The following is a 25,515-nucleotide window of genomic DNA, read 5'->3' as shown; positions in this document are numbered from 1 at the left end:
ACCATACATCATCCCTTTATAGTAATTAACTTATATCTTTAATTCTTTCTGTTGCCATTCATTACCTTTTATGATATATATATATATATATATATATATATATATATATATATATATATGTATATATATATATATATGTATATATATATGTATATATATATATGTATATATATATGTATATATATATATGTATATATATATATATATATATATATATATATATATATATGTATGTATATATATATATATATATATATATATATATATATATATATATATATATATATATATATATATATATAAGTATGTATATATATATATATGTATATATATATGTATATATATATATGTATATATATATGTATATATATATATATATGTATATATATATATATATATATATATATATATATATATATATATATATATATATATATATATATATATGTATATATATATATATGTATATATATGTGTATATATATATGTGTGTATATATATATATATATATATATATATATATATATATATATATATATATATATATATATGTATATATATATATATATATATATATGTATATGTATATATATATGTATATATATATATATATATGTATATATATATATATATATATATGTATATATATATATATGTATATATATATATGTATATATATGTATATATATATGTGTGTGTGTATATATATATATATATATATATATATATATATATATATATATATATATATATATATGTATATATATATATATATATATATATATATATATATATATATATATATATATATATATATATATATATATATATATATATATATATAAAACATTATAAAGGGTGAACTGTTTGTGCTGACAACTTACACATTGTTTAGTTTAATTTGTGTACCTAAAATTGGGGCCCATTAGCAATATTTTAAGCTCCCCTGCACAAAGCATCACTCGCATGTTTTACACATTTTCTCTTACTTGTTGGATATTAAGGCTTCTAACCCTCTTACATTTCCTCCCCCTTTCTCTTGCACTTCTTATATCTTCATGTACCCCTCCTTCCACTCTCAAAGTGTTCTCCATTCCTGCGTATTTTATTCCCTCTTGCTGTCAAAAATCTTGACATTTAGTTCACCGTACAACTGGGGGATTTTACCCCAGTTGTTCTGGGGGTGCCGAATGGCTTTCCACTCCCCAGAGCTGGACCTTTTAACTCTAATTCATGAATCCAATCTTATCTCTATCGTAGGACCAAACCTCGTAAAAACATATTTGTATCTTAACTTCTTCACTCAAAGGGGTTACGCGGTGTCAATGACCTTCGATGTCAGGATGCCAGAGAACCTTAAATCATTCGTTCATTCAAGGGGTTAACTACTGCACTGAAATTTTTCAGTGGTCACTTTCCTCTTGGTAAGAGTAGAAGAAACTCTTTAGCTTTAGTAAGCAGCTCTTTTAGGAGAAGGACACTCCAAAATTAAACCATTGTTCTCTAGTCTAGTATAGTGCCATAGCCTCTGTATCATGGTCTTCACTGTCCTGTGTTAGAGTTCTCTTGATTGAGGGTACACTCGAGCACACCATTCTTTTTTTATTTCTCTTCCTCTCTTTAGTTTAAGTTTTTGTGGTTTATATAGGAGATATTTATTTTATTTTTTTTACTCTTAAAATATTTTTGTTCCGACACAGAGACTTACCTTGAAACACTTTATAGGAGATTACTGGTAACTCCTCTCCGACGACCAGATTTTTACGTAGTTTCCCCCTACTTCCATGTTCTATACTGTCCTGAATAACGGGAAATAACATGACCTGGGGGCATTGCCCGGGCAGGTCGCCCGTCTTTGAGAAGCTCTCCCCAGTATGTTTTCTGGTCGCGTTGTGTTCACACACACCGCTCCTTATTCTCTGTGCGACCCCCTTCGTGCGCGTTACTATGTAGTTACTACATGGTCTCGATTCCTTCACGAGTGATTAGTGCCTTATCTGTGTTCTTTTAGGATCGTTCCTTTGTGCTTTTATTGGCGTTTTAGTGCTTTGCCTTGCTTTATGCTTGGGTTTAGCGATCTCTGTGTGTGCTTTGGAGTACGATCGCCGTTGTCCTGGGCCTAGAGCCGGGTATTCGTGTTGGGCTTTCTTGTCAAAGCCAGTTCGCCGTCAGTATGCGGCACGATGAAGACGGACTCGAAGAGGTCTCCTAGGGAACCTAGCATGTCTTCCCCTGCGACGTCGGCAGGAGAGGGGGCAGGTTGAGTGCATTCTTCTCCCCTACCCAGAGTAGGGGACGAGGTAAGTCCTTGAAGTGTAAGAAGTTGGTGCCTCCTTCCCAAGGGTGAGATGTTGTGGGGGGAACCTTCTTTGTTCAGGGCAGATCAGGCGCCTACAGGTGAGTGTGTGGGGGTCCGAGGGACTCGTCTCTCTCGTAGGGACGGCGTCTCGGCGGAGGACCCCATGTGGCCTAATAATGTTCCTTTTTTCTTATCACCAGATTCATGGGTAGAGGCCTCAGGCGCTTCAGCTGCGGAGGGATCCGCTGGCGTGGGATGTACCAAGGACGCCGTTGAGGTCCCCACTGGACATGGAGGAGGTCCTATGCTAGTCCTTCACCCTGGATCCGCATCGGGGCTCGATCCTTCGGGCCCTTCAAGCGAGGAACGTCGGAGACGTCACAGGAGGAAGAGAGATCAGTCTGTGTGGAGGAACTCCCCTTGCGGTCTCCCACAGGATCTCGGGACGGGAAGTCCCCGTTCCCCTCCATACAAGCCAAGAGCCCCGCCAGAGAGTCAGCTGATGGGCGGAGGACCCCGTCTTGTAGGCCTAAGTCCCTTCCTAGAGCCATCCCATCCGCTCAGTGGAGGGAGCCGTCTTCTAGGATGGGCAGCCTAGACGGGTCTCCCCATCGGGATGATAGACAGGGACGGGCACCCCCGTCGATCTGTTTCACGGAGGAGCCGTCCCGGTTCTCGAGGAGAATGGGGATCAGTCTGTGTGGAGGAACTCCCCTTGCGGGCTCCCACAAGATCTCGGGACGGGAAGTCCCCGTTCCCCTCCATACAAGCCAAGAACCCCGCCAGAGAGTCAGCCGGTGAGCGGAGGACCTCGTCTTGTAGGCCTAAGTCCCTTCCTAGAGCCACTCCATCCGCTCAGTGGAGGGAGCCGTCGCCTAGGATGGACAGCCTAGACGGGTCTCCCCATCGAGATGATAGACAGGGACTGGCACCCCCGTCGATCTGTTTCACGGAGGAGCCCATCCCGTCGTCCAGGTCCTCCAGGAGAATGGGGATCAGTCTGTGTGGAGGAACTCCCCTTGCGGTCTCCCACAGGATCTCGGGACGGGAAGTCCCAGCGTACAGGAGAGTCCTTGCCTTAATTAGGGGTTAAAACAACCTTATAGAACCCGCCACTCAAGAGGAAGAACCCTGGACTTCAGGCCTGAACAAGTTCATAGCGGTCCCCGCCCAGAAAAAGTCCTCTCTCTCTCTTCCCGAGGCCAGTAACGTGGGGATTGGAAAGACTCACATTGATAAGGGCATATCCCGCAATAGCGACTCCTGCAGGGGTCACAGCTCAGCAAAGCTCCTACAGGGTTTGAAGTCGCAGACGAAATACTACTCTTTAGAAAATAGGCCGACCGGTGCGTGCAAGACCGAGGAAACCATAGACATCCTGTGCCAGGGCATCTCCGACGGGAGGGCATCGGCAGCATCTACCTTCTTCTCCCCTTCCGAGTCGGCAATGATGGAGGAGATGTCCAAGGACTTAGTTAATGTGGCCTCCTGGCTGGATTGGTGGGCCACCACCCTAGTAGGCACCCAGATTCCTACAGACTCCATGGAACCTGCAAAACGGGAGGCTCTGAATGAGTTGCTGGGGTCAGGTAGCCGCGCCCTTAAATTCCTGACCTTTCAGTCTTTGGCTCTCTCCGCAAACTGGATTCTCCGGAGAAGAGACGCCCTAGTCAAGAACCTTCCCATTAAGATTCCTGACAGAGAAACTAAAGCCTTGAAGACCTGCTCCGTCTGGGGGGAGCAGCTTATTCCGACGAAGAAGGCGGAAGAGGTCGTGGAGAAGTTGGCCAAAAAGAGGGAGCTACCTACCCTGAAGCCACAGGCAGCACGCCGCCCCATCTTCAGGAGGCCAGTGACAGAAGCACCCATGGCCGCGCGTACCACACCAACTCAAGGAAGGAGGGAACCCTCGTCAGGACAGTGGTCTTCCTCTGTGGTTCCCCCCCGAAGAGGTTCATCTTCTAACCCCCCAACGTATAGGTCTTCTTTCTACTCCTCCAGGAGGGGGAGAACAGGCCGTTCTTCCCGTAGGAGATAAGATGGGAGGCCCCCCTCCCCTGCCCAAGCCTTAGGTAGGGGGATGCCTCAGACTCACTTGGCAAGCATGGAAGCTCCACGGAGCAGATCCGTGGACAGTTACAGTACTAAAGGAGGGCTACAGGATCCCCTTCATGGAAGAGACACCCCCCCTAGTTCCAGCAACGCAGGCAGACTGGTTGGTGCCCAAGGACCTGGCGAAGAGAGCAGCGTTGGACGAAGAAGTCAAGACGTTGCTGCAGAAGGGAGCTTTAGAAACAGTGACATTCCCGGGTCCGGGGTTCTACAGCCGCCTGTTCCTAGTGGAAAAAGAGACAGGAGGGTGGAGACCTGTAATAGACCTGTCAGCCCTCAACAGGTTTCTCAGGAAAGTGACCTTCAAAATGGACACTCCAAGAACGGTCATGGCGTCCTTGAGAGAGGGCGACTTTTTGATTTCTATAGACCTCAAGGACGCCTACTTCCAAGTGCCCATTCATCCGTCGAGCAGGAAGTTTCTCCGGGTCAAGTGGGGTACCCAGGTGTTACAATTCAAGGCCCTATGCTTCGGTCTTTCAACAGCCCCCCAGGTATTCACGAGGGTCTTTACGACGGTCCCCATATGGGCCCACGAACGGGGCATTCGACTGATCAGGTACCTGGACGACTGGTTACTCCTTTCATCCTCAAAGGAAGACTTGAAACAACAGGGCGAAGATCTTCTTCAATTGTGCAAGACCCTGGGCATCGTGGTCAACTTGGAGAAATCACAGCTAACCCCATCCAACAGGAGGACGTACCTTGGAATGGTCCTGGATTCGTTACAGGTCAAGGCATTCCCAACCACGGAAAGGCTGGACAACCTGGATCGAGTGCTCCGGCCCGTTCCTTCTGGGTCGCCCCAGAAGAACGCAGGATTGGCAAAGGTTGGTAGGGCACCTGGTGTCCCTAGAGAAGCTGGTACCTCACGGGAGACAGAACTTAAGGGTTCAATGGAACCTGAAAGAACATTGGAACCAGAAAAGTTCCCCGGACATTGTGGTCCCTCTCCTTCAGGAGTCCAGGAAGGCCTTGGAATGGTGGCAGGATCGGTCGAACACCCTAAGGGGGATGCCACTGTCCTCCCAACCTCCGGAGGTTCTTCTCTTCACGGACGCATCGAAGGACGGGTGGGGAGCCCATCTCCGGGAAAAGACAGCAAAGGGGGCGTGGTCAGAGGGGGAGAAATCCCTACACATAAATATCCTGGAAATGAGAGCGGTCCAAGAAGCCTGCAACCACTTCAAGGAGGACATGAGAGGGCGTTCGGTGGCCCTAATGTCAGACAATGCAACGGTGGTTGCTTACGTGAAGAAGGAGGGGGGACTGAGATCAAAAGAGTTGTGCGAACTAGCCCTTCAAATCCTAAAATGGGCGGAACAGAAGGACGTCATCCTGACGGCAAGGTTCATCCCAGGGAAGAACAACGTCCTAGCAGACGGCCTCAGCAGAGTGGGACAAGTGGTAGCAGCAGAATGGTCCCTACACCCACAAGTGGCAAGCTACATTATACAGTTGTAGGGATCTCCGGTAATGGATCTGTTTGCAACAAGGATGAACGCGCAACTCCCCGTATTTTGTTCTCCCGTCCCAGATCCGAAGGCGGCAATGGAAGACGCCTTTCAGCACAAGTGGGACGGACTGGACGAGTACGCCTTCCCCCCCTTCTCCCTGATAAGGCAGGTCCTCAACAGAGTAAGGGCAGCAACCAACCTAAGGATGACTTTGGTAGCGCCTTGGTGGCCGGAGAGAGAATGGTTCGCGGACCTAAGGAACCTCACCGTCCTACCTCCTTGGCCTCTACCCGGCAGGTCAGACCTATTAAAACAACCTCACTTTCAGCGGTTTCACAGAAACCCGCAAGCCCTTCGTCTTCACGCCTGGAGATTATCCAGCGGCTCCTGAAGAAGCAAGGGTACTCCGGCAAGACAGCCAGGAGGATGTCGCTATACCGGAGGAAATCATCCACAGCCGTCTACCAGTCTAAGTGGGCGGTGTTCGTGAAGTGGTGCAGGGACAAGAAGTTAGAGCCCTTGGAAGCGTCAGTGCCCGTGATAGCCGACGTCATGGTTTTTCTCAGGGACAAGTTAGACATGTCAGTTCCAGCGATCAAGGGAGTTCGGGCGGCCCTGGGTCAAGTCTTTCTTCTCAAGGGCATAGATCTCGGCTCCTCCAGGCATATCTCCATGCTTATCAGAGCGTTCGAACAATCATGCCCCCCTTCCGCCCCTAGAATCCCGAGTTGGGACTTAGCGCGAGTCCTAGATATGTTACGGAAACCACCATTCGAGCCCTTAAAGGACATCGTTGACAAGAATCTCACGCTCAAAGCGGTCTTCTTGCTAGCATTAGCCTCGGCTAAGAGGGTGGGCGAGCTACACGGACTGTCATTCGAGGTGGAACACACTAGGGGATGGAAGGAAGTAACCTTTAAGTTTGTCACATCCTTCGTCGCCAAGACTCAGAACCCCTCGGTGTGGGATCAGAGGTTTGAGAGTTTTTCGATTCCGGCAATCCCGAATAAAGGAAACCCGGAGGACCTAAAATTATGCCCGGTCAGGACTATTAGGAAATACTTTAAGAGAACGGCAAACCTCCGCCCGTCTATCAAGAATCTCTTCGTCTCATGGGGAAAAATAAAGAAAAACATATCCAAAAATACGGTTTCGTTCTGGCTCAGGAAAGTGATCACGCAAGCCTACTTAAAACAAGGTCTTCCTACACCGGGGAAACCCAGAGCTCACGATGTTCGGGGCATTAGCACCTCTCTAACGTTCGAAAAGAACATGTCAGTAGCGCAGGTTCTTCGAGCGGGAACTTGGTCCAACCAGTCGACCTTCACCGCACATTATCTCAAGGACTGTACGAGAAAGTCTCTAGACGGGTTTTCTATCGGGCCGGTCATCTCAGCCCTGCATTCGGTTTGACGGCTCAAGCCCCAGGCTCAATCGCGAAACATAAAGTATCTAGACACAAGGAGCCGAGTTCTATTTCCCCCCTTTTCTAACTTTCTCGTACCGTCAGTCGTCATCAAGAAATATCGCTCATTACACAAGACGAAAATTCGCCATATCAAGCACAACGAAGGTATTGCAGAAGGGTAAGTGTTATATCACACTTAATGAGTCTTTTACGTAGTTTTCCCTACTGTCCATCGGGGTCAGGGCTAAAGGGCACTCCCCCCTCCTAAGGTGTAAGTCTCCTATAAAGTGTTTCAAGGTAAGTCTCTGTGTCGGAACAAATCACAAATTTTAAGTAATTTGTATTTTTCCTAACAATACTTACCGAAGAAACACTTTAGGTTTAGGGCCCCCCCAACCGTCCCCGCAGTGCCCCGCTGACCTCGTGGTTTTGTTCATTACATAAAACATACTGGGGAGAGCTTCTCAAAGACGGGCGACCTGCCCGGGCAATGCCCCCAGGTCATGTTATTTCCCGTTATTCAGGACAGTATAGAACATGGAAGTAGGGGGAAACTACGTAAAAATCTGGTCGTCGGAGAGGAGTTACCAGTAATCTCCTATAAAGTGTTTCTTCGGTAAGTATTGTTAGGAAAAATACAAATTACTTAAAATTTGTGATATTTTCCTATTTTCCTTTCCTTATTGGACTATTTTCCCTTTTGGAGCCCCTAGGCTTATGCTATCCTGCTTTTCCAACTAGAGTTGTATCTTAGCAAGTAATAATAATAATAAAAATTTCTCATCCTTTCACTGTTTTTCGCCATATTTACTACACAAACAATTTACCACAACTGTCTTGAGTTTTTCTTCCATTTACATTCAACATCCAGTCTTCATTTACCTATAAGGGGAACCAAAGCAACAGTAGATTCTTGCATTCTAACTGTTAATTCCATAAACACTCCTCTACTCTTCGAAATTTCAGAAATCCCACAATTTTATTCGCTTTACCTGTTCTGTGAATCCCTTCAATGTACTAAATTTATTTATCTGTTACATTTACAAATTGGTTCTTATTTAAATCAGCCATGCCTAGAACCCCCTCGTCAATTTGGACAATCAGTTTTAATTTTTAATGTAACAGCAAAAATTTCCTTGTAACCTGACCAGTCTTTACAGCAGTTTTTCATTAACAAAGACTATCAACTGCATATCGCATTTTAGGTTCTCCATCCACGGACTCTACACCACTTTTGTCATCTTCCATGCTTAGAAAGAGTTTGTCACACCATCAGTAATATATATATATATATATATATTTAGCTGTCCATTTGTACTTCATTTGTCAGTGGCATGTACATATCAAGCTTCATGATTATCACATCTCAACAAATTATCCTGTTCCCCATATTATCCCCGACACCCCATTATCATATTTAGTCAGTTTTATCCTGTATGGCACAAGGAGCTTTTTCCTTGCAATTCTCCTGCAACCTAAAAATACGTGACACACGAGCTCACCTTTTTGTCTAAAGCTCATTGTCTCCCAGTTATTTGTGCTAATTTCTTGGTCGAAATTATCATGCCTAGTTGTACTTAATCCTTTTAAGGGTCTTTAATGCAGGCATATGTCTCAATTAAGGGTGCTCTTCCAATATGTGATCTACTGAAGGTTTGTGATCTACTATTGATCTACTGTTCATGGCATGTGATATACTAGGAAAAAAGTAGACAAAATTAAAATATGTTATTATTGACTATAGTTAATGAAAAATTTATAAAGGTAAAAATCAAGGCATTTAATGATAGACCTCGCTAATATCATTTAAAAAGTCAGAATATAAATCTACAGATTCTTTTCTCATCATTCTATAACAGTATTCATCCAGATGTGACTGAAGCATATGTTTAGCATATGTTAAGTTTCCTTTTATATTGCACAGCAGAATAATTATCCCTTCTTCCCCATACATTTGGAATTTCTCCTTCATTTTGATATATCTAAAAAATTTGTCTTCACCTAAGGGGTTAACTGCTGCACTGTAATTGTTCAATGGCTACTTTCCTCTTAGTAAGGGTAGAAGAGACTCTTTAGCCATGGTAAGCAGCTCTTCTAGAAGGACGCGCTAAAATCATACCATTGTTCTCTAGTCATGGGTAGTGCCGTAGCCTTTGTACCATGGTCTTTCACTGTCTTGGGTTAGAGTTTTCTTGCTTGAGGGTACACTTGGGCACACTATTTTATTTTATTTCTCATCCTCTTGTTTTGTTAAAGTTTTTGTAATCTATATAGGAAATATTTATTTTAATGCTGTTACTGTTCTTAGAATAATTTATTTTTTCCTTGTTTCCTTTCCTCACTGGGCTATTTTCCCTGTTGGAGCCCCTGGGCATACAGCATCCTGCTTTTCCAACTGGGGTTGTAGCATAGCAAGTAATAATAATAATAATAATAATAATAATAATAATTACACTGCCACTATGTGTCACATCCCCTCATTGTAAACCCTTCAAGTGGATAGGATCATTCTATGCAGGCGTTTAAATTACTCAACATATTCTCAGCAGTCACTTTCAAAAGTGAACTTGATTCTTATTATTGAGAGGTAGATAGTAATGATTTTGTTTGTGCCTGATTTTTTTTTTTTTTCATTTTATTGATCATATTTCATAATTTGAATGATTTTTTATTGACGTAGATGCACGTGTCAATGTATCTTTTTATGAATCTTCCGTATTAGTGTGGTATTGAATTTACATCTTAACAGTAGGATTTCCCTTCCATTATTATTTTTGCTTAGTTGGTAGGGTTATTTTGTATCAATTAAAAAAATTGAATAACTATAACTAGGCCTATACTTCTGTAATACGATTAATTTAAGAAAAAAAAACTGAACCTAGGCCTATACCTCTGTAACAAACTAGATTCCTACCAGTTTTTACAATAGCTACGACTCAAACCCAGAACTTTTTTTATGTTCCTATCTCAATAATGCAACAACGTTAGGAGTTTCAGAAGTCCTGGCTTTTATCTCGAGAACGTTCTGCTTTATCTTTTCTAGTTCTATTCTGTATTTAAATTTTCTCTAAAAAAAAAATTAATGTTTCATGTTCATCTCATTTCTTTATAATTTTTTTCCATGATGCTTTTTCTAATTCCTCTTCCTTTATCCTTCTTTATTATCGTTTGTTTCACTTTATTCATTTGGCCTGTCAAGATTTACTTTTATTAATCACTTATTTCTATTTAACTCCGTTTTATTTCTCACATTTTTATTTCATTTTTTTTTCACCATGTAATTAGTTTCCACTCCGATATGTACCTTAACTAGAGGATTTTCTTAAACCTCTCGTGTATTTTACAAGGTTTTTTTTTTTTTATATATTTGTTCACCGATCTTGCTGAATTGTAATCCATGTTACATCCGTTCGTCTTTTCTTCGTTCAAACATAAACGTGTGAAGAAACCGTCATTGAACCATAGCTTGAAAAGGCGAAAATAGTTCAGTACAGAAAAAAATATCAATCACTTAAGTACACTTTTTAAAATGAAATTAGTGAAGTTTTTTCTTTTTTATTTTCATGCTCTACTCCATATATTAGTTATTTATCTATTTTGCTTTTATTCCCATACTTTTTTTTATGTTATACAAGGAGTACTTATGTGAACCACACTGAGTTCCAGGAAAAACTGATAAGTTCATAAGAGTTTGTAGTATAAGGAAAAAACGTATCGCTAGAAGCGTTGTTTACGTTCAGGTAGCGCCATTCCCTCTTGGTACGGCGAGGTTCTGCCGGTTCATGCCAAGGAGATGTAATATTGGTTCATGCCCCAATCCTCCCTCGGGGTAAGGGGTTTCTAGTTTTCCATAAATCGAGAATCCAGTGGTAGCTGCCATTTTCGCTGAATCCAGTCTTTTAGAATGGTAGTATTTTATTTTGTAAGTCGGGAGAATAATGCGTGTAGTGAGATTATATCGTATTAATTCATGTGACGAAAATTGAATTGAGTGGTTATATTTTATGTTCATGCTTATTTGTGTGAAGTTTCAATTGCTAGACGATTACGCTGAACACACACACACACACACACACACACACACACACACACACACACACACACACACACATATATATATATATATATATATATATATATTATATATATATATATATATATATATATATATATATATATATATATATAAGCTACAGAATGAGTCCAGGTCTTTATAAGAAATTATTATTTTAAAGTTTTCATTATTATAGGAAATAACGTTATGTTTTTTTTAATTGCGCGTCGAAACTAGTCACAAATCCTGATGTATTATATATTTTCTCCTATTTATTTGCGTAATTTATCGTCAAAACAAAATTCTGGATGTATAAGGAGAGTTTAGTCTGAGGTTGATATCCTAACGTTAGAGAAAATTATTCCAATGTCCTAACGACTTCAGAATGCCAATAGGATGAATGGAAGTCCTGAATTTGAAAATTTTAAATGAAACCAATGTTCATGAATGAAGTGCTTTTGTTTTAAGAAAGATTGAAGGGTTATTACAGAGAGTTGCCGCGGTGGGTCAGTTTTATTAAATTTGAATCTCTCTCTCTCTCTCTCTCTCTCTCTCTCTCTCTCTCTCTCTTTGATGATACTACTCGAGCTTTTATTGTGGAAAGTCTGGTCTTGAGTGTAATAAACTACTGTATTAAGATATGGGGGTCTACTAATGATATGCACATGGAAAAGCTCAAAAAATCCAAAACTTTGCTGGTAGAGTAGCCGTTATTGGGGTGAAAAAACACGATCACATCACCCCAACCCCCCAGCAATTAAAGTGGATAAAATTAAAAGAAAAGTGTATGTACGATGTTTGTGTTTTTGTTTTTAAAAGTTTGAGAAAAGAATATCCCAACTGGCTATACACATTTCCTACAGTTGGTAATTATAGGAATGCATTAACCAGACAGAATGAAAATCTATTTGTAGACAGCTATCGAACTGATTTGGGTTCACGCTCAATGGCAATAAGGGGCCCAGCTTGCTGGAATAAACTACCTCTGGAAATAAGAAAATGTATAAATGTTAGTTCTGATTTATTCAAAAAGAAACTTAAGCAATATTTTTTAAATTTTACTTGAATGTATATATATCCTAATTTTTTACAATCCAATTATTGTGAATTTTATGTAAATAATGTATATTGTTATGTAACAGAATAACCATTTTATAATGGAATAAAGGTTTTTGACTTTGACTTTGACTCTCTCAGCAATATTTTCTGACTATTCTGCAGAAACATTAGACTTTACCTCCATTTAGAATATTAAGTTTTCTTTTTCGCGAATTATTTTGCTACAACTAATTAATAATAATAATAATAATAATAATAATAATAATAATAATAATAATAATAATAATAATAATAATAATAATAATAATATTTTCATGTTTAATGCAGTGATAAAAACCAAGCTTGTATGAAAAATACTGAGTGTGATTACAAATTTTCACGTATATGGTTTTTTAATGATAAATTCATTAGTTATTTCATCAAGTTCAGTGATCTAATAAATACATATTTCCAGTGCATATGGTGAGAAAAAAAAACTGATTCATAGTTGAGCAGTAAGACTTTTGACCATTTTCATAGTGAACTTGCTAAGCTACAACCATAGTTAGAAAAGCAAGGTGCTTTAAGCCCAGGGGCTCCAACAGAGAAAATAGCCTAGGGAGGAAAGGGAAAATAAAATAATTTAAGAAGAGTAGCAACATTAAGATAAATATCTCCTATATAAACTATTCAAACTATAACAAAACAAGAGGAAGAGAAATTAGATAGAATAGCATGCCCGAGTGTACCCTCAAGCAAGAGAACTCTAACCCAAGGCAGTGGAATACCATGGCACAGAGGCTATCTCACTACCCAAGATTAGAGAACAATGGTTTGATTTTGGAGTGTCCTTCTCCTAGAAGAGCTGCTTACCCTAACTAAAAGAGTCTCTTCTATCCTTACCAAGAGGAAAGAGGCCACTGAGCAATTACAGTCAGTAGTTAACCCCTTGGGTGAAGAAGAATTGTTTGGTAATCTTAGTGTTGTCAGGTGTATGAGGACAGAAGAGAATATGTAAAGAATAGGCCAGACTATTCAGTGTTTGTTTAGGCAAATGGAAACTGAACCATAACCAGAGAGAAGAATCCAATTTAGTACTGTCTGGCCAGTTCAAAGACCCCATAGCTCTCTAGTGGTAGTATCTCAACGGGTGGCTGGTGCCCTGGCCAATCTTTTACCAGAAAGAGATTTCAGTGACATCTCATGATGCAAAAACCTACTAAAATCGAGGCTGGAATTATTATTATTATTATTATTATTATTATTATTATTATTATTATTATTATTATTATTACTACTTGCTATGTTACAACCCTAGTTAGAAAAGCAAGATGCTATAAGCCCAGGGGCTCCAACAGGGAAAGTAGCCCAGTGAGGAAAGGAAACAATGAAATAAGAGAAGTAATTAACAATCAAAATAAAACATTTTAGAACAGTAACAACATTAAAATAGATATATCCTATATAAACTAAAGAAAAATCAACAAAAGAGGAAGAAAAATTAGATAGAACAGTGCTAGAGTGTACCCTTAAGCAAGAGAACTCTAACCCAAGACAGTGGAAGACTGCTTAGAAAATACTTGTAAACAAAGAGAGCAAAGTTTTTTTTAGAGGTATTTTTCTGTTGTTTATTGTAATGTGATCATCTACATACAGTATTTCTAAAAAAATGAGAGCAATAAGTTACTAAAGCTGTTTGTTAAAACTTTCAAGTTGTTATAGAATTATATTGTATTTGGATTAGAATGAGGTGCATGTGTTTTAATTCTTTTATTCTACCTTGTTTTGAGTATTGTTCTCCTGTCTGGTGTTCAGCTGCTGATTCTCATCTTAATTTGTTGGACAGAAACTTACGGTCTATTAAATTTCTTATTCCTGATCTAGATAATAATCTCTGGCACCGTCGTTCAATTAGTTCATTATGCATGTTGCTTAAGATTTTTCATAACTCTATCCATCCTTTACATTCAGATCTCCCTGGACAATTCTATCCTGTTCGTAATACTAGGCAGGCAGTTAATTCTAATAGCCAGGCCTTCTCCATCACGAGGCTCAATACTACGCAGTACTCTAGAAGTTTTATTCCAGCTGTGACCAAGTTGTGGAATGATCTTCCTAATCGGGTGGTTGAATCAGTAGAACTTCAAAAGTTCAAAGTTGGAGCAAATGCTTTTTTGTTGACCAGGTGGACATGAGTCTTTTTATAGTTTATATATGACATATTTGTTTTGACGTTAATAGTTTATATATGACATGTCTGTTTTGACGTTGTTACTTATTTTAGAATGATTTATTGTTAATTTGTTCTCTTCATTTATTTATTTCCTTATTTCCTTTCCTCACTGGGCCATTTTTCCCTGTTGGAGCCCCTGGGCTTATAGCATCTTGCTTTTCCAACTAGGGTTGTAGCTTGGATAGTAATAATAATAATAATAATAATAATAATCCAGTTTGTACCGGAAGCCTAAAAAGACACATAGATTACGAGGAAGATATGATTAATTACATGAAGTTTCTTATTTCTCTTTGGTCTATATAAGAACCTATTACAATACTGTATTTTTTTCTATACAAAGAGATGGCTTGATGCCTTTGGGCAACAACCTCATAATCTGTATTTCATTTTTGTTTATTTAGGAAGGATATTACAATATCTCCTACTCCTTAATACAGAAAGATGTCTCGACCACCTTGGGGCAATGACCTCCTCGGGTTATTTCGTGGATTATCGCGGATTGGGTCAGCTGCTGCGGAAATTCGTACAGAGGAGGTAACCAAGGCGTGGGCCACATCATCGCTTCGACCAGTTGTTTCAAAAGGGGCTAGCAGTCTTCAGGAGACCATCACAAAAGCCTTACAAGATCCACAAATTTTTCAGGTATATCTTGTTGTATTGGTTAATCTCATCGTCAAAATAATGTCATTGTCCGTGCATGTTCCACGTGTGTCTCCAATTTATTTTAATTTGAAGGGGTAACAAGATCTGCCATGAGTATTGGTACTGTGTGCCTTCTTTTTCTCATTTCCAATAAAAGTGTTTTTATTCCCTTTATTAAAGATAAATTTGAGGTAATCTATAAGGGTTGAGATGAATTTTAACATGACTAATTATTATATGACAAAGTTTTATCATAAATGGCCATTTACTATAGGATAACATTTCATCAGATGGGCCCACTCAAAAATCAGTGTTTGGAAACATTGAAGCAACTCAACAACATTGATGTTGCTGTTACTGTATTTCAATGTAGGAGCATCGATTATGTTAATTGAAATATTTTTTTTTCAAACGAACATATCTTTCAAAAGTGAGCACAGTTTTCAGTGAGGGTCCATTTGCATAACCATATTCCTGAAATGGTTATACAGTACAGTACAGTAACTACAGTAGATTACTGTCCTCAAATAAGGTTATTTTTTTTATAGAAAATTGTAGAGGTGTTTATTGATTTTTTAAGAGCCATCAAGATTTCTGGGCAGTAAATGATAAAAGTATGTATCAGACAACCGACTTGATCCTAACCTCACACTAATGTTAATCTTCTTTAAAGGCATTAAATTCAGGAAAGGTTTGTTTCCAGAAGTATACACACATGTAGGCTTCTGTTATTATGCCAATCAAACTTCATAATAGGGATTTTTGCTGTTACGTACAGTACTGTACTTTGTTTGTTCAGGACCAACTCAAATGTAGGAAAAAGCAATTTCTAACCCCCTAAAATTACTGAAATCATCTGAAACTTATATTCAATGTTACATTATTGTCTTTGTATGTTGACAAGTGCTTTTGCCTAATGGTACGGTATCATGAATTTTAATGAATCTATTGAAGGTAGACATTCAGAATTAAAGAAACTTATAACAATAATGTATACAGTAGAGGAACATAAGATTTGTTCCTTAACTGGAATACAAACCTTCGCTATTTATTAGGGATATTCACTGTTCAGTAATTTGTATGACAATTATATGACAAGGAGTTTAAAAAACTTCCACTTTTTAATAGATATTCTTGTATTTGTTATTTATGGTTAATCACTTCGCTTTATTTCAGGCAAATGTAGCAAATACCACAACCGAGGCTTTTTCCCGTATATCTCTAGTGGCAGAGGGAATCAAGGCATACAGAACGCAGACAGCACCAATATCTAAAGCAGGTAAGGTTTTATTCTCTGAACCTTTATTTTGTTCAATGAATAATTATTAAATTCTTCAGTACAGTATGTCAGAATCTCTCTTTGGAAGGAAACTTCTATTTTGTTTTTGTGTAATCATGGTCATCATTATTTTTGTTTTTATACCAGGTTCACTTGTCATATAGTTTAAAACCTAATGATTTATCACCATTATCTTTCATCTTGTACATTATCTACCCAAATTTTTACCTGTGCCCATTTCCTTGATCATTCCAAGGATTCCTATTAGTGGTCTGTCATTTCCATTCTCTTCTGCTCCTTGTAACCATTTGAAATATCATTATTATTGTCCATCTTTGTAGCGTTATGCATAAAATAAAAATATTAGAAATTCTGTATGCCATTCAAAAGGGTTTAGAATAACTACTACCTATTTATTGATATTCTAACTGAATCATGTTTCAGTTTGTAGTTTTGCTTTGCTCAAAACTTAAAAGTTAAAGACATTTCCCATTTAATAGCCCTTCTAGTGCTAAACTTTAGAGGAATATGTCATTGTTTTTATGTTACTTAGGATAATAATGCAACATGAGCTCTTGATTTAGACCTTATAAGCAGAATCATATTGTTGTGTATAGTGTCAAATAATCTTAGTGTTTGATTTATACAAGTAATCTTAATTACTGTATGATTTATACTACTACCATTGTCATTCTATATTTCCAGATGTTTTTGAAAATGCACAAGAAGTTTATGATCCTTTGTATGATCCTAACGTTCAAGAGTTGAGTATTGAAGAGCTTATGTTGCATGAAGCTATGAGTGGCCATGAAAATCACTCTGTGCCACCTGGAAGTGAATCGGGAGTAGAAATTCTAGCTGGTATTGGGGAGATTACTGACGCTGCTGTAACTAATATAGGACAGGTGAAAAGCGCAGTATCCAAAGGACTTGAAGGATTTGAGCCACTTCTTGATGCTACGCAGTACAAAGAAAGCGAAATTACTGAAGCCCATGTACAGGCACTACAAGAAAAACTCCAAGAAATGGAAGGGGCTGCTTTTGGATACAATAGTGTGGGATCCTTCAAAGATGCAGGTAGTACAGAACTTATTGACGAAATGATGGAAGACTGCGTAGTTGGAGGTGTCCCTGGTGAACAGGCATCAAATAAAGCATCAACTGCAGATGCATCAAATGAAGGATCTAATATCCAAGAATTAAGTGTTGAAGATGTGGTGATGCAGGAAGCATTAAGTAGTCATGAAAACTTTACAGTACCGTCAGGTAGCATATCAGAATCAAGAAGTTTGAATGTAGAAGCTGGTAGTGAAGCTAGTAAGAAAATTGAACAATTTGATCAACTTATTGAAAGTTTACAGATTGAAGAACAAGAAATCACATCAGAGCATCTTCAGGCAGTTAGCGACAAATTAGAGGAAATACGAAATATTTCTTTTGGCCATGATTTAAGAATATTCAATGATTCTGAAAAAGAAATAATTCAAAGAGAGTCAAGTAGTAGTCAAGGAAAAGCTGATCAATCAAGCACAAATGTAGAAAATGGACATAAAGATTCAGAGAAGGAATATACAAATACTCTTAGTGATAAAGAAAATGTGGCCTTAGAGTTGGATAATGCTATTAAGCAGTTTTCCAAATCTGTTGATAGTACAGTATCTGATAAAACTGTCCAGGACTTTGATGTCGAGGTCCCAATAGAAAAACCAGCCGAGGTAAAGTTTGTTGATACAAAAGTAGAGCTCCCAGATCCCCAAACAGATTTTCCTGGACCAAAATCTCCGTTGAATGTCCTTGATGCATCACATGTTCTTGCTGGGGCAGGAATAGCAGCTGTTGGTGCTTCTGGTGCAGCAGTAGCAGCAGCTGGTATCTCTGGGACAGGTACTGCAGCTGCAGTTGTGGGTGGTGTTATTGCTTCATCCAAGTACTTAGAGAAAGAATGTCCAGCTGAAGTAGATGAATCTAAAATCCAAGATGAAGCTCATACTTCTGTTCCCACCACAGCAGCTAATGAGGATCCAGTTTCTGTAGGCACAAATTCAGCTGCAGAAAGTCCTGATCTTGTTACAGTAACTGAACAAAGTCATGAATCAGTTTCAGCACAAATGGAAGAATCTCCTTTGGAAAGTATATCTGGTAAAAAGGAATCTGAAGATGAATTATCATCAGTGGGTCATGAAAGTCCAGAAATTGTGCTATCTGAAACTGGTTTTGCTACTGAAGCATCTTCAGTTTCAGCAGCTTCAGAGAAATCTGACCCTGTTCCAGTAAGCGAGTCACTTGCTTCTGCTGAAAGTTCTTCAGAACCTGTTTCTTCTGCTCAAAGTACATCAGAAGCAGTTTGTTCCGCTGAAAGTACTTCAGAAGTACTTTCTTCTGCTGAAAGCACATCAGAACCAATTTCTTCTGCTGAAATTACTTTAGAAACAATTTCTTCTGCTGAAATTACTTCAGAAACAAATTCTTCTGCTGTGGAAACAATTTCTTCAGAAACAATTTCTTCTGCTGAAATTACTTCAGAAACAGTTTCTTCTGTAGAAACAATTTCTTCTGTAGAAACAATTTCTTCTGTAGAAACAATTTCTTCTGCTGCAATTACTTCAGAAACAATTTCTTCTGCTGCAGTGTTGTCCGAAAAAAATAGTGATAAAAGTGTTGACAAACATGTCGATAGGGAATCTCCAGAAGTTGCTTCATCTGCAGTGCCTGAAATAAAGGTTAGTACTGAAGATGTAAAGGTTGAAACAGAACCTATTTTGTCCAAGGAATTAGAATCTGTCACTTCTGATGGTGATGCAAAATTCACCACAGTTGATGCTGCATCAGTAAACCCTGCAGCAGTTACCACTGAAGATACAGAGAAAACTAAATTGGCCAATGGAGTGAATGCCCCTGATTGCAAAGAAAACATAGATCATAGTGCTTTAGATGTCACAAATGCCTCTGCAGCTGTTATTGCTGGTACAGCTGCTGCTTTAGGTGCTTCAGCTGCTATCCATACACCTTCATCTGGTAGCACCTCTACTAGTATTGCAGCAGATGTTGTTACCCCTCCAACTAGTAGTCAGTCCTCCAAATCAGCATCCACCGAGCCTGATAAAAAGTCAGCCCCTGCAGCTAAACCCAAGCCTAAGCTTTTAGGAAGGAAGCCTCTAGCCAAGGACAAGCCAAAATCTACTGTAAGTTATTTTTCATATTCTGTATAGTTTACATATTTCTAAGGTTATTGAAAAATTATTCATGTTTGTAAACAAATGTAAGCTGTTGTTTCATTGTTTTACATTATTACTTTACATACAATACAGTACATTTATTTGCTTACTGTGTTAGGAAAGACAACACAAAAATTCAGCATTGACATTGAGTTTCTTACTAAAGTTGATACAGTATTGGTCTTTTCCTTTGCTGTTTTTTACCAAGGGTTAAGAATTTCATGAAAAAAATTCTTATTTTCTGGTTTTGTATTTGTTCATCTACAAGTGGTTACCATATCTTGACTTGTTATTTTTATATCTTTAAAGGAAGGAATAATTAGACATTTGCTTCAAAAATACAAAAACCATTAAGTTCCTGAAGTTACAAGGAGCCTTTGTAAAGATTGTGTGTGAACATGACTATATGTTCTTAGATACCATTTTGAACTTTATTCATGTAAAATTCATTAGATCTTTTGACTGTCTTTTTAAAGTTCATTCATTCATTTATTAGATCTTCAACATGGATGTGTTTGTGTAGTGCTTTTGCATTTTTATTTTATGAATAATAGGATTGTTCTTGCTTCCTTCTTGTTATGAAGAAAATGGAGTATTATCCAGATAATTTGGTTAAGAAACGGACAACTTTCACTCAGCGTAAGGCTCAATCTTCTCCTATTATGGTTCTCAAAGTATCTACAGAAATGTGAAGTAAAGTTGAAGCAGTGTTGAAGAAGGCGATCACTGAAAAGTTTTCTTTGAGTTCTCCATTGATTATTAATACCACTTTGAGATAAATGAACCAATGATTATTGTACTGGTGACTTGCCATCACTCAAAGTAGACTCAGTTGTGTAATCATTGCTAACTATGCATACTGAACCCTCTAAATGATCCCCTATTTTAGAAGGTAAATTAAAAGGAATTGGGGAGTACATCAATAGATCTTTAGAAATTACAGTGATTCTTTTGCAGGTTCAGCTTATTATTTGAAATTGCAGGTAGTAGTTTGGCCAGGGCACCAGCCACCCATTGAGATACTACTGCTTGAGATTTATGGGGTCTTTTGACTGGCCAGACAGTACTGCATTGAATCCTTCTCTTTAGTTATGGTTCATTTTCCTTTGCCTACACACACACAGTAAATAGTCTGGCCTATTCTTTACTTATTCTTCTCCGTCCTCATACACCTTACAACACTGAGATTACCAAACAATTGTTCTTCACCCAAGGGGTTACAGCACTGTAATTGTTCAGTGGCCATTTTGCTCCTGTTAAGGGTAGAAGAGATTCTTTAACTATGGTCAGCAGCTCTTCTAGGAGGAGAACACTCCAAAATCAAACCATTGTTCTCTAGTCTTGTGTAGTGCCATAGCCTCTGTACCATGGTCTTCCACTGTTTTTTGGTTAGAGTTCTCTTGTTTGAGGGTACATTCGGGCTCGCTGTTCTGTCTTGTTTCTCTTCCTCTTGTTTTGTTAAACTTTTTGTAGTTTATATAGGAGATACTTATTTCAATGTTGTTGCTCTTCTTAAAAATTTAATTTTTCCTTGTTTCCTTTCCTCACTGGGCTATTTACTCTGCTACCTCTGGGCTTATAGCATTCTGCTTTTCCAACTAGGGTTTTATGCTTTTTTTTTCAGAGTTTGGGTTGTGCTGTGTCTGCTTTCTCATCAGAGTTAGCTCAAAATGATGTCCTTTTCATCCTTAAAAAGAGGCAAATTTTTTTTTTCAATTTCAGAGACAAATTTTATGGGTTCAGTGAGACAACTCTTAATATTAGTTCCTATTTTGGGTCCTCTTTTGATATAATGAAAGTCTTTCTAAAATTATGGAACAATTTACTTGCAAAATTAAAAATTACTGGTACAGTATATGATTTCCCATGCAATTAGTACCACTAATTTTCAATCACATTGTCTGCTGGTTTTGATTATGCTTCCGCTTCTTATCAACCTTCTTTACATTTTCAACCCATAGTGTGAGTCAGGTCTATAGTTCCCAGTTGCTTTTTTTGTCAAAGAAGCACTCGTTTATATAAAAGTAAACCTGCTTCTGACAAGACGAGCAGGCAAAATAGGTCTTACAAGTGACTGTCACAGTTCTTCAGTGTAGGTAGGGGGAAGGTTAACCTCAGATCCATCACATTTGGGATCTTCTGTAACCCGATTCTTTGGAACAGTTTTGTAAGTATTTGCCATCAGTTGCCATCTTACTTGCAGCCCCTGTCTGTCATACCACTGACTTTTTATTCATATCTTTACAACCTGGACAAACGGAAAATTCTGCAATATGAAATAATGTTTATTATTAAGCAGAGTAGTAGAAGAGGGTCATGTTTCTTCCCAAGATTTTTACAATGACCTGTTCTTAGTTCAAAAGGCTTTTTAGATCTCTCTTAATTCTGACAAGGTTCTCCATGGTGACCCATCGTTGTTGTAAGCAGCAGTTTAACATGGAGATTCAATCAATCTGTTGGCTGCTTATTTCCTTTTTCCACCTCATCATGAATAAAAAATGTTTCTCAGATTCATGTTAGGAGAAAAGGTTTATCAATTCACTTACCTTTGTTTCAGTTTAACATGGCATCACAGGTATTCAAAAGGATTTATATCCTGGTAGCAAAGAACTTGAACCATTAACTGATGCTCATATCCTCTTGGGAAGTTCTTCTGAGAGATCAATCTATGATAAAATTTTGGGATAATAGTAAATGTTAGAGAACATTGTCAAGGAATTCAAGACATCAAAAGTTTTATTGGTTCTCAAGTAAATGAGTCTTTTTGGAACTATGACTTCTCAGTTGAAGTTCATCCCTCATTCTCTTTTACGGATGAGATCTTCCAGTTTCATCTTATTAAGTTTTGGGATGGATGGTTGGACCCAAAATAAGGGATGACTCCAGCTCTTCAGCATCAAAAACTTCTTGAGTGGTAGGCTGCTCATCATTTGTCTTTATGGAGTAAGTTTATTGTTCAGAAAGTTTCTTACTTGTCAATTTTGAAACTTATCTCTGGCAGGATGGGGAGTTATGCTGGAGGATCAACTACTGTCAGCGATTTGGTCTTTAACAAAGTCAAAGATGGACATTAGTTTCCTCAAATTACAATCTGTGCTCAAAGCCTTATTTTATTACAAAAATATGGTGACCTGAAATCATCACAGCCATGGCCTACATACAGAAACGTGGGTACCAAGACAAAGACACTTTCTTCTGGTTTAGGAATAACTTTGTTGGTTATTCCTGAACATTTACCTTCTCCCTCACTTTATCCCAGGAACTTATAATGTTTTGACAGATCAGTTAAGCATGGTAACTCCATTGTTATCCAAGGAATAGCCTCTTCACTACCCCGTATATCTGGATATATGGAAAATATTAGGAAGACCAATAATAGACATTTTTCCAATTTCACTGTACAAGGATTTGGTCTGGAATATTTTCTGTTAGGTTCAGAATCTTTCTCATCTTCAATTACAAAATGTCTGTGGTCTTCATGAATATTATTATCGATGCTCTTAGTCAGTTGGATGAGTCATGTTCACCTCTTTTTGAAAGTCAAAGCTCATGATATTAGAGCAGTAGCTACTTTACTTGACTTTCCTTAAAATTTGCCAATGGAAAAATACTTTAATGTAACAAAATGAAAGTGCATTTCAGATTTTGCTTCTCAATATTTGAGAAATATTGAGTATGATTTTGGTAAATATTGGTCCCCTGGATCTATCGTAGTAGGCGACAACAATTAAGGTTGTTATTTTATCTTATTAGACATTACTTTTTATGTTATGATTAAGATGCAAGTTTTTTGTTTATATCATTTTTGTAAGTGTAAAGTTTCTGGACTGAGGAACCTTACAATTTAAATATGTTATCCATTGTATATTGTTTTGCTTTATTGATCAGGGCAACTGTTCTAGTGTACAGCATTTTTCTGTATGAAACATTTGCAAAGAATGTGGTACCATTTATTCCACTAGCAGGTCTTCTTATGATGTAATACCCTTTTAGAGGTGAGACTTGGAAATCTGTTGTGTTATTTACTTATATCTTAGCTTTTAGTGTGTTATTCAACACATGAATCCTAGGGAGATTAGCTCAAATAAACATAATTCAGGAAATCAAAATAATTTTTTCACTACTCGCCTGGAGTTCATGTAAGTTCTCCCTCAGTTGAGGTACTGTTTTTTTAGATTTATGGGTATTGTCGACAAGGAAAGAAGGTTCAAAATGGTGGTTAAGATAAGATTTAGTCATGCTCTAGTCAAATCTTTACCTTGGCTTTTCTTACCTTTGGGAACAAAAGTTTTTGATGAAAAATTAAGATTTTTTTTTATTTAGTTATTATCTAGTCTATAGCTTCTTTTAAAAGAATACTGCATTAATCTCTGTTAATTATGGAAGTACTGTACAGTATATTATTTTATTGGTTTTTTTGTTTGAACTGCCATACATATAGGGATCATATTTAGAGATGTTTTTTTCAGTTGTTTATATGAATTGCCATGGAAGAATCTTAGCTAGTATTTTTTTATTGTATGTATTTAATATTTTGTTACTTGGCAGACACTCTCCAAGGTGTAGGGGAATAGGGACTTTTAGCAACTTTAATAAAGATTGTCATTGGATTTGTAATAACTTGCCTTATCATGGTTATCTTGTTCCTATTTTGTTTGTATGCTGGTATGTGCAAGATGATTTTTTCAAGAATATCAAGTGATCAAGTTCAAAATTTGATGAGTCTTGAACATGTCAACTTCTGAAGAGATAATACTTGAATTTGAATTAAAAAAAAATTATTTTGTTTGAAACTTTATTAAAAGGGCTTATAAAATTCTAAATGACTTGAAGGGTTAGCACATAACTTCATCTATGTGGAAATTCATACAAATTCTTTAGAAGTATCTATAGTACAGTTTTAGGAAATTTAATCCAGTGTAAAATTTATTTTATCAAAATCTTTTAATATGAAATTGAAATTTTAAATGAAACAAAAAGAGAGCTAGTAAAAGAGTATCTGTTGCAAAAATACCCTGTCTGTAAGTAATTACATCAGATCATGAATAAAAAAGAAATAAGAAAAGCAAGCAACACAGCTTACTACTGTACAGAGAAACCACATATATCTTATACATTAGGAAACTGTGTCCAAATCCTCTATTCCATATGTTAAGTGTTTATTTTCTATCAGATGGCAGATGAGCGGATATAAAAATGGAAACAAAATACATACTATAAAAACTAATTGCTGGATGTGCATTTAGATAATGAATACATGTTTATGAAGGAAAAATAATCTAAAAAATGTAAAGTACATAGTTACATAGTGCCCAGCCTTTAGATGTTGACATAAAGTAGTATAATTTTTGAAATTTAATGTTTTGGTGTTGACAATCTTCTAATATATGTTAAGTTATTGATTAAACTTTCTCACTAATGCATAGGGAAATATCTACTGTACTTTCTTACATCATCACGTGTATAAGCACAAGTAGGTTTTCCGAGGTTTCAATTCTTTATTACATTTTCCAGTTGGCTGAAAATGCTCAAGCCCGGAAAGTACCTCATTCACGCTTTGGACGTATGCTAACTTTTGGGGGCCTAGCAGCAGGGCTTGGTGCTGGAACAATTGCTGAAATGACTCGTAGGACTTTGGGAGTAAACCAGGGCAAAGGATCCGGATCTCTTCTTGATGCATCGCCATTTTTGACAGAGGCAAATGCAAAGAGAATAGTGGACACTCTGTGTAAAGTAAGAGGTAAGAATTCCCTTGAAACTAGATTTACTCTCTAC

The 25,515-nt window shown here is 38.0% G+C and overlaps 1 protein-coding gene across 3 annotated transcripts in view; it reads left to right on the top strand.

Moving 5' to 3' along the window:
• Coq8 (ubiquinone biosynthesis protein COQ8, mitochondrial) overlaps nt 1–25,515 on the top strand; it is a 129,176-nt gene that overhangs the window by 61,760 nt on the left and 41,901 nt on the right. For all 3 annotated transcript variants that reach the window (XM_068395089.1, XM_068395090.1, XM_068395091.1), the window contains 4 exons: nt 15,042–15,246; nt 16,423–16,525; nt 17,231–19,707; nt 25,255–25,480. In XM_068395089.1, the coding sequence (XP_068251190.1) occupies nt 15,046–15,246; nt 16,423–16,525; nt 17,231–19,707; nt 25,255–25,480 (3,007 nt within the window). In that variant the 5' untranslated portion in view covers nt 15,042–15,045. The remainder of the gene's footprint in view (nt 1–15,041; nt 15,247–16,422; nt 16,526–17,230; nt 19,708–25,254; nt 25,481–25,515) is intronic.

This window comes from Palaemon carinicauda, chromosome 20 (assembly GCF_036898095.1).
Source record: "Palaemon carinicauda isolate YSFRI2023 chromosome 20, ASM3689809v2, whole genome shotgun sequence".
NCBI lineage: Eukaryota > Metazoa > Arthropoda > Malacostraca > Decapoda > Palaemonidae > Palaemon > Palaemon carinicauda.
Note: the sequence above shows the minus strand (reverse complement) of the source record. Positions and strands in the feature narration are given on the sequence as shown.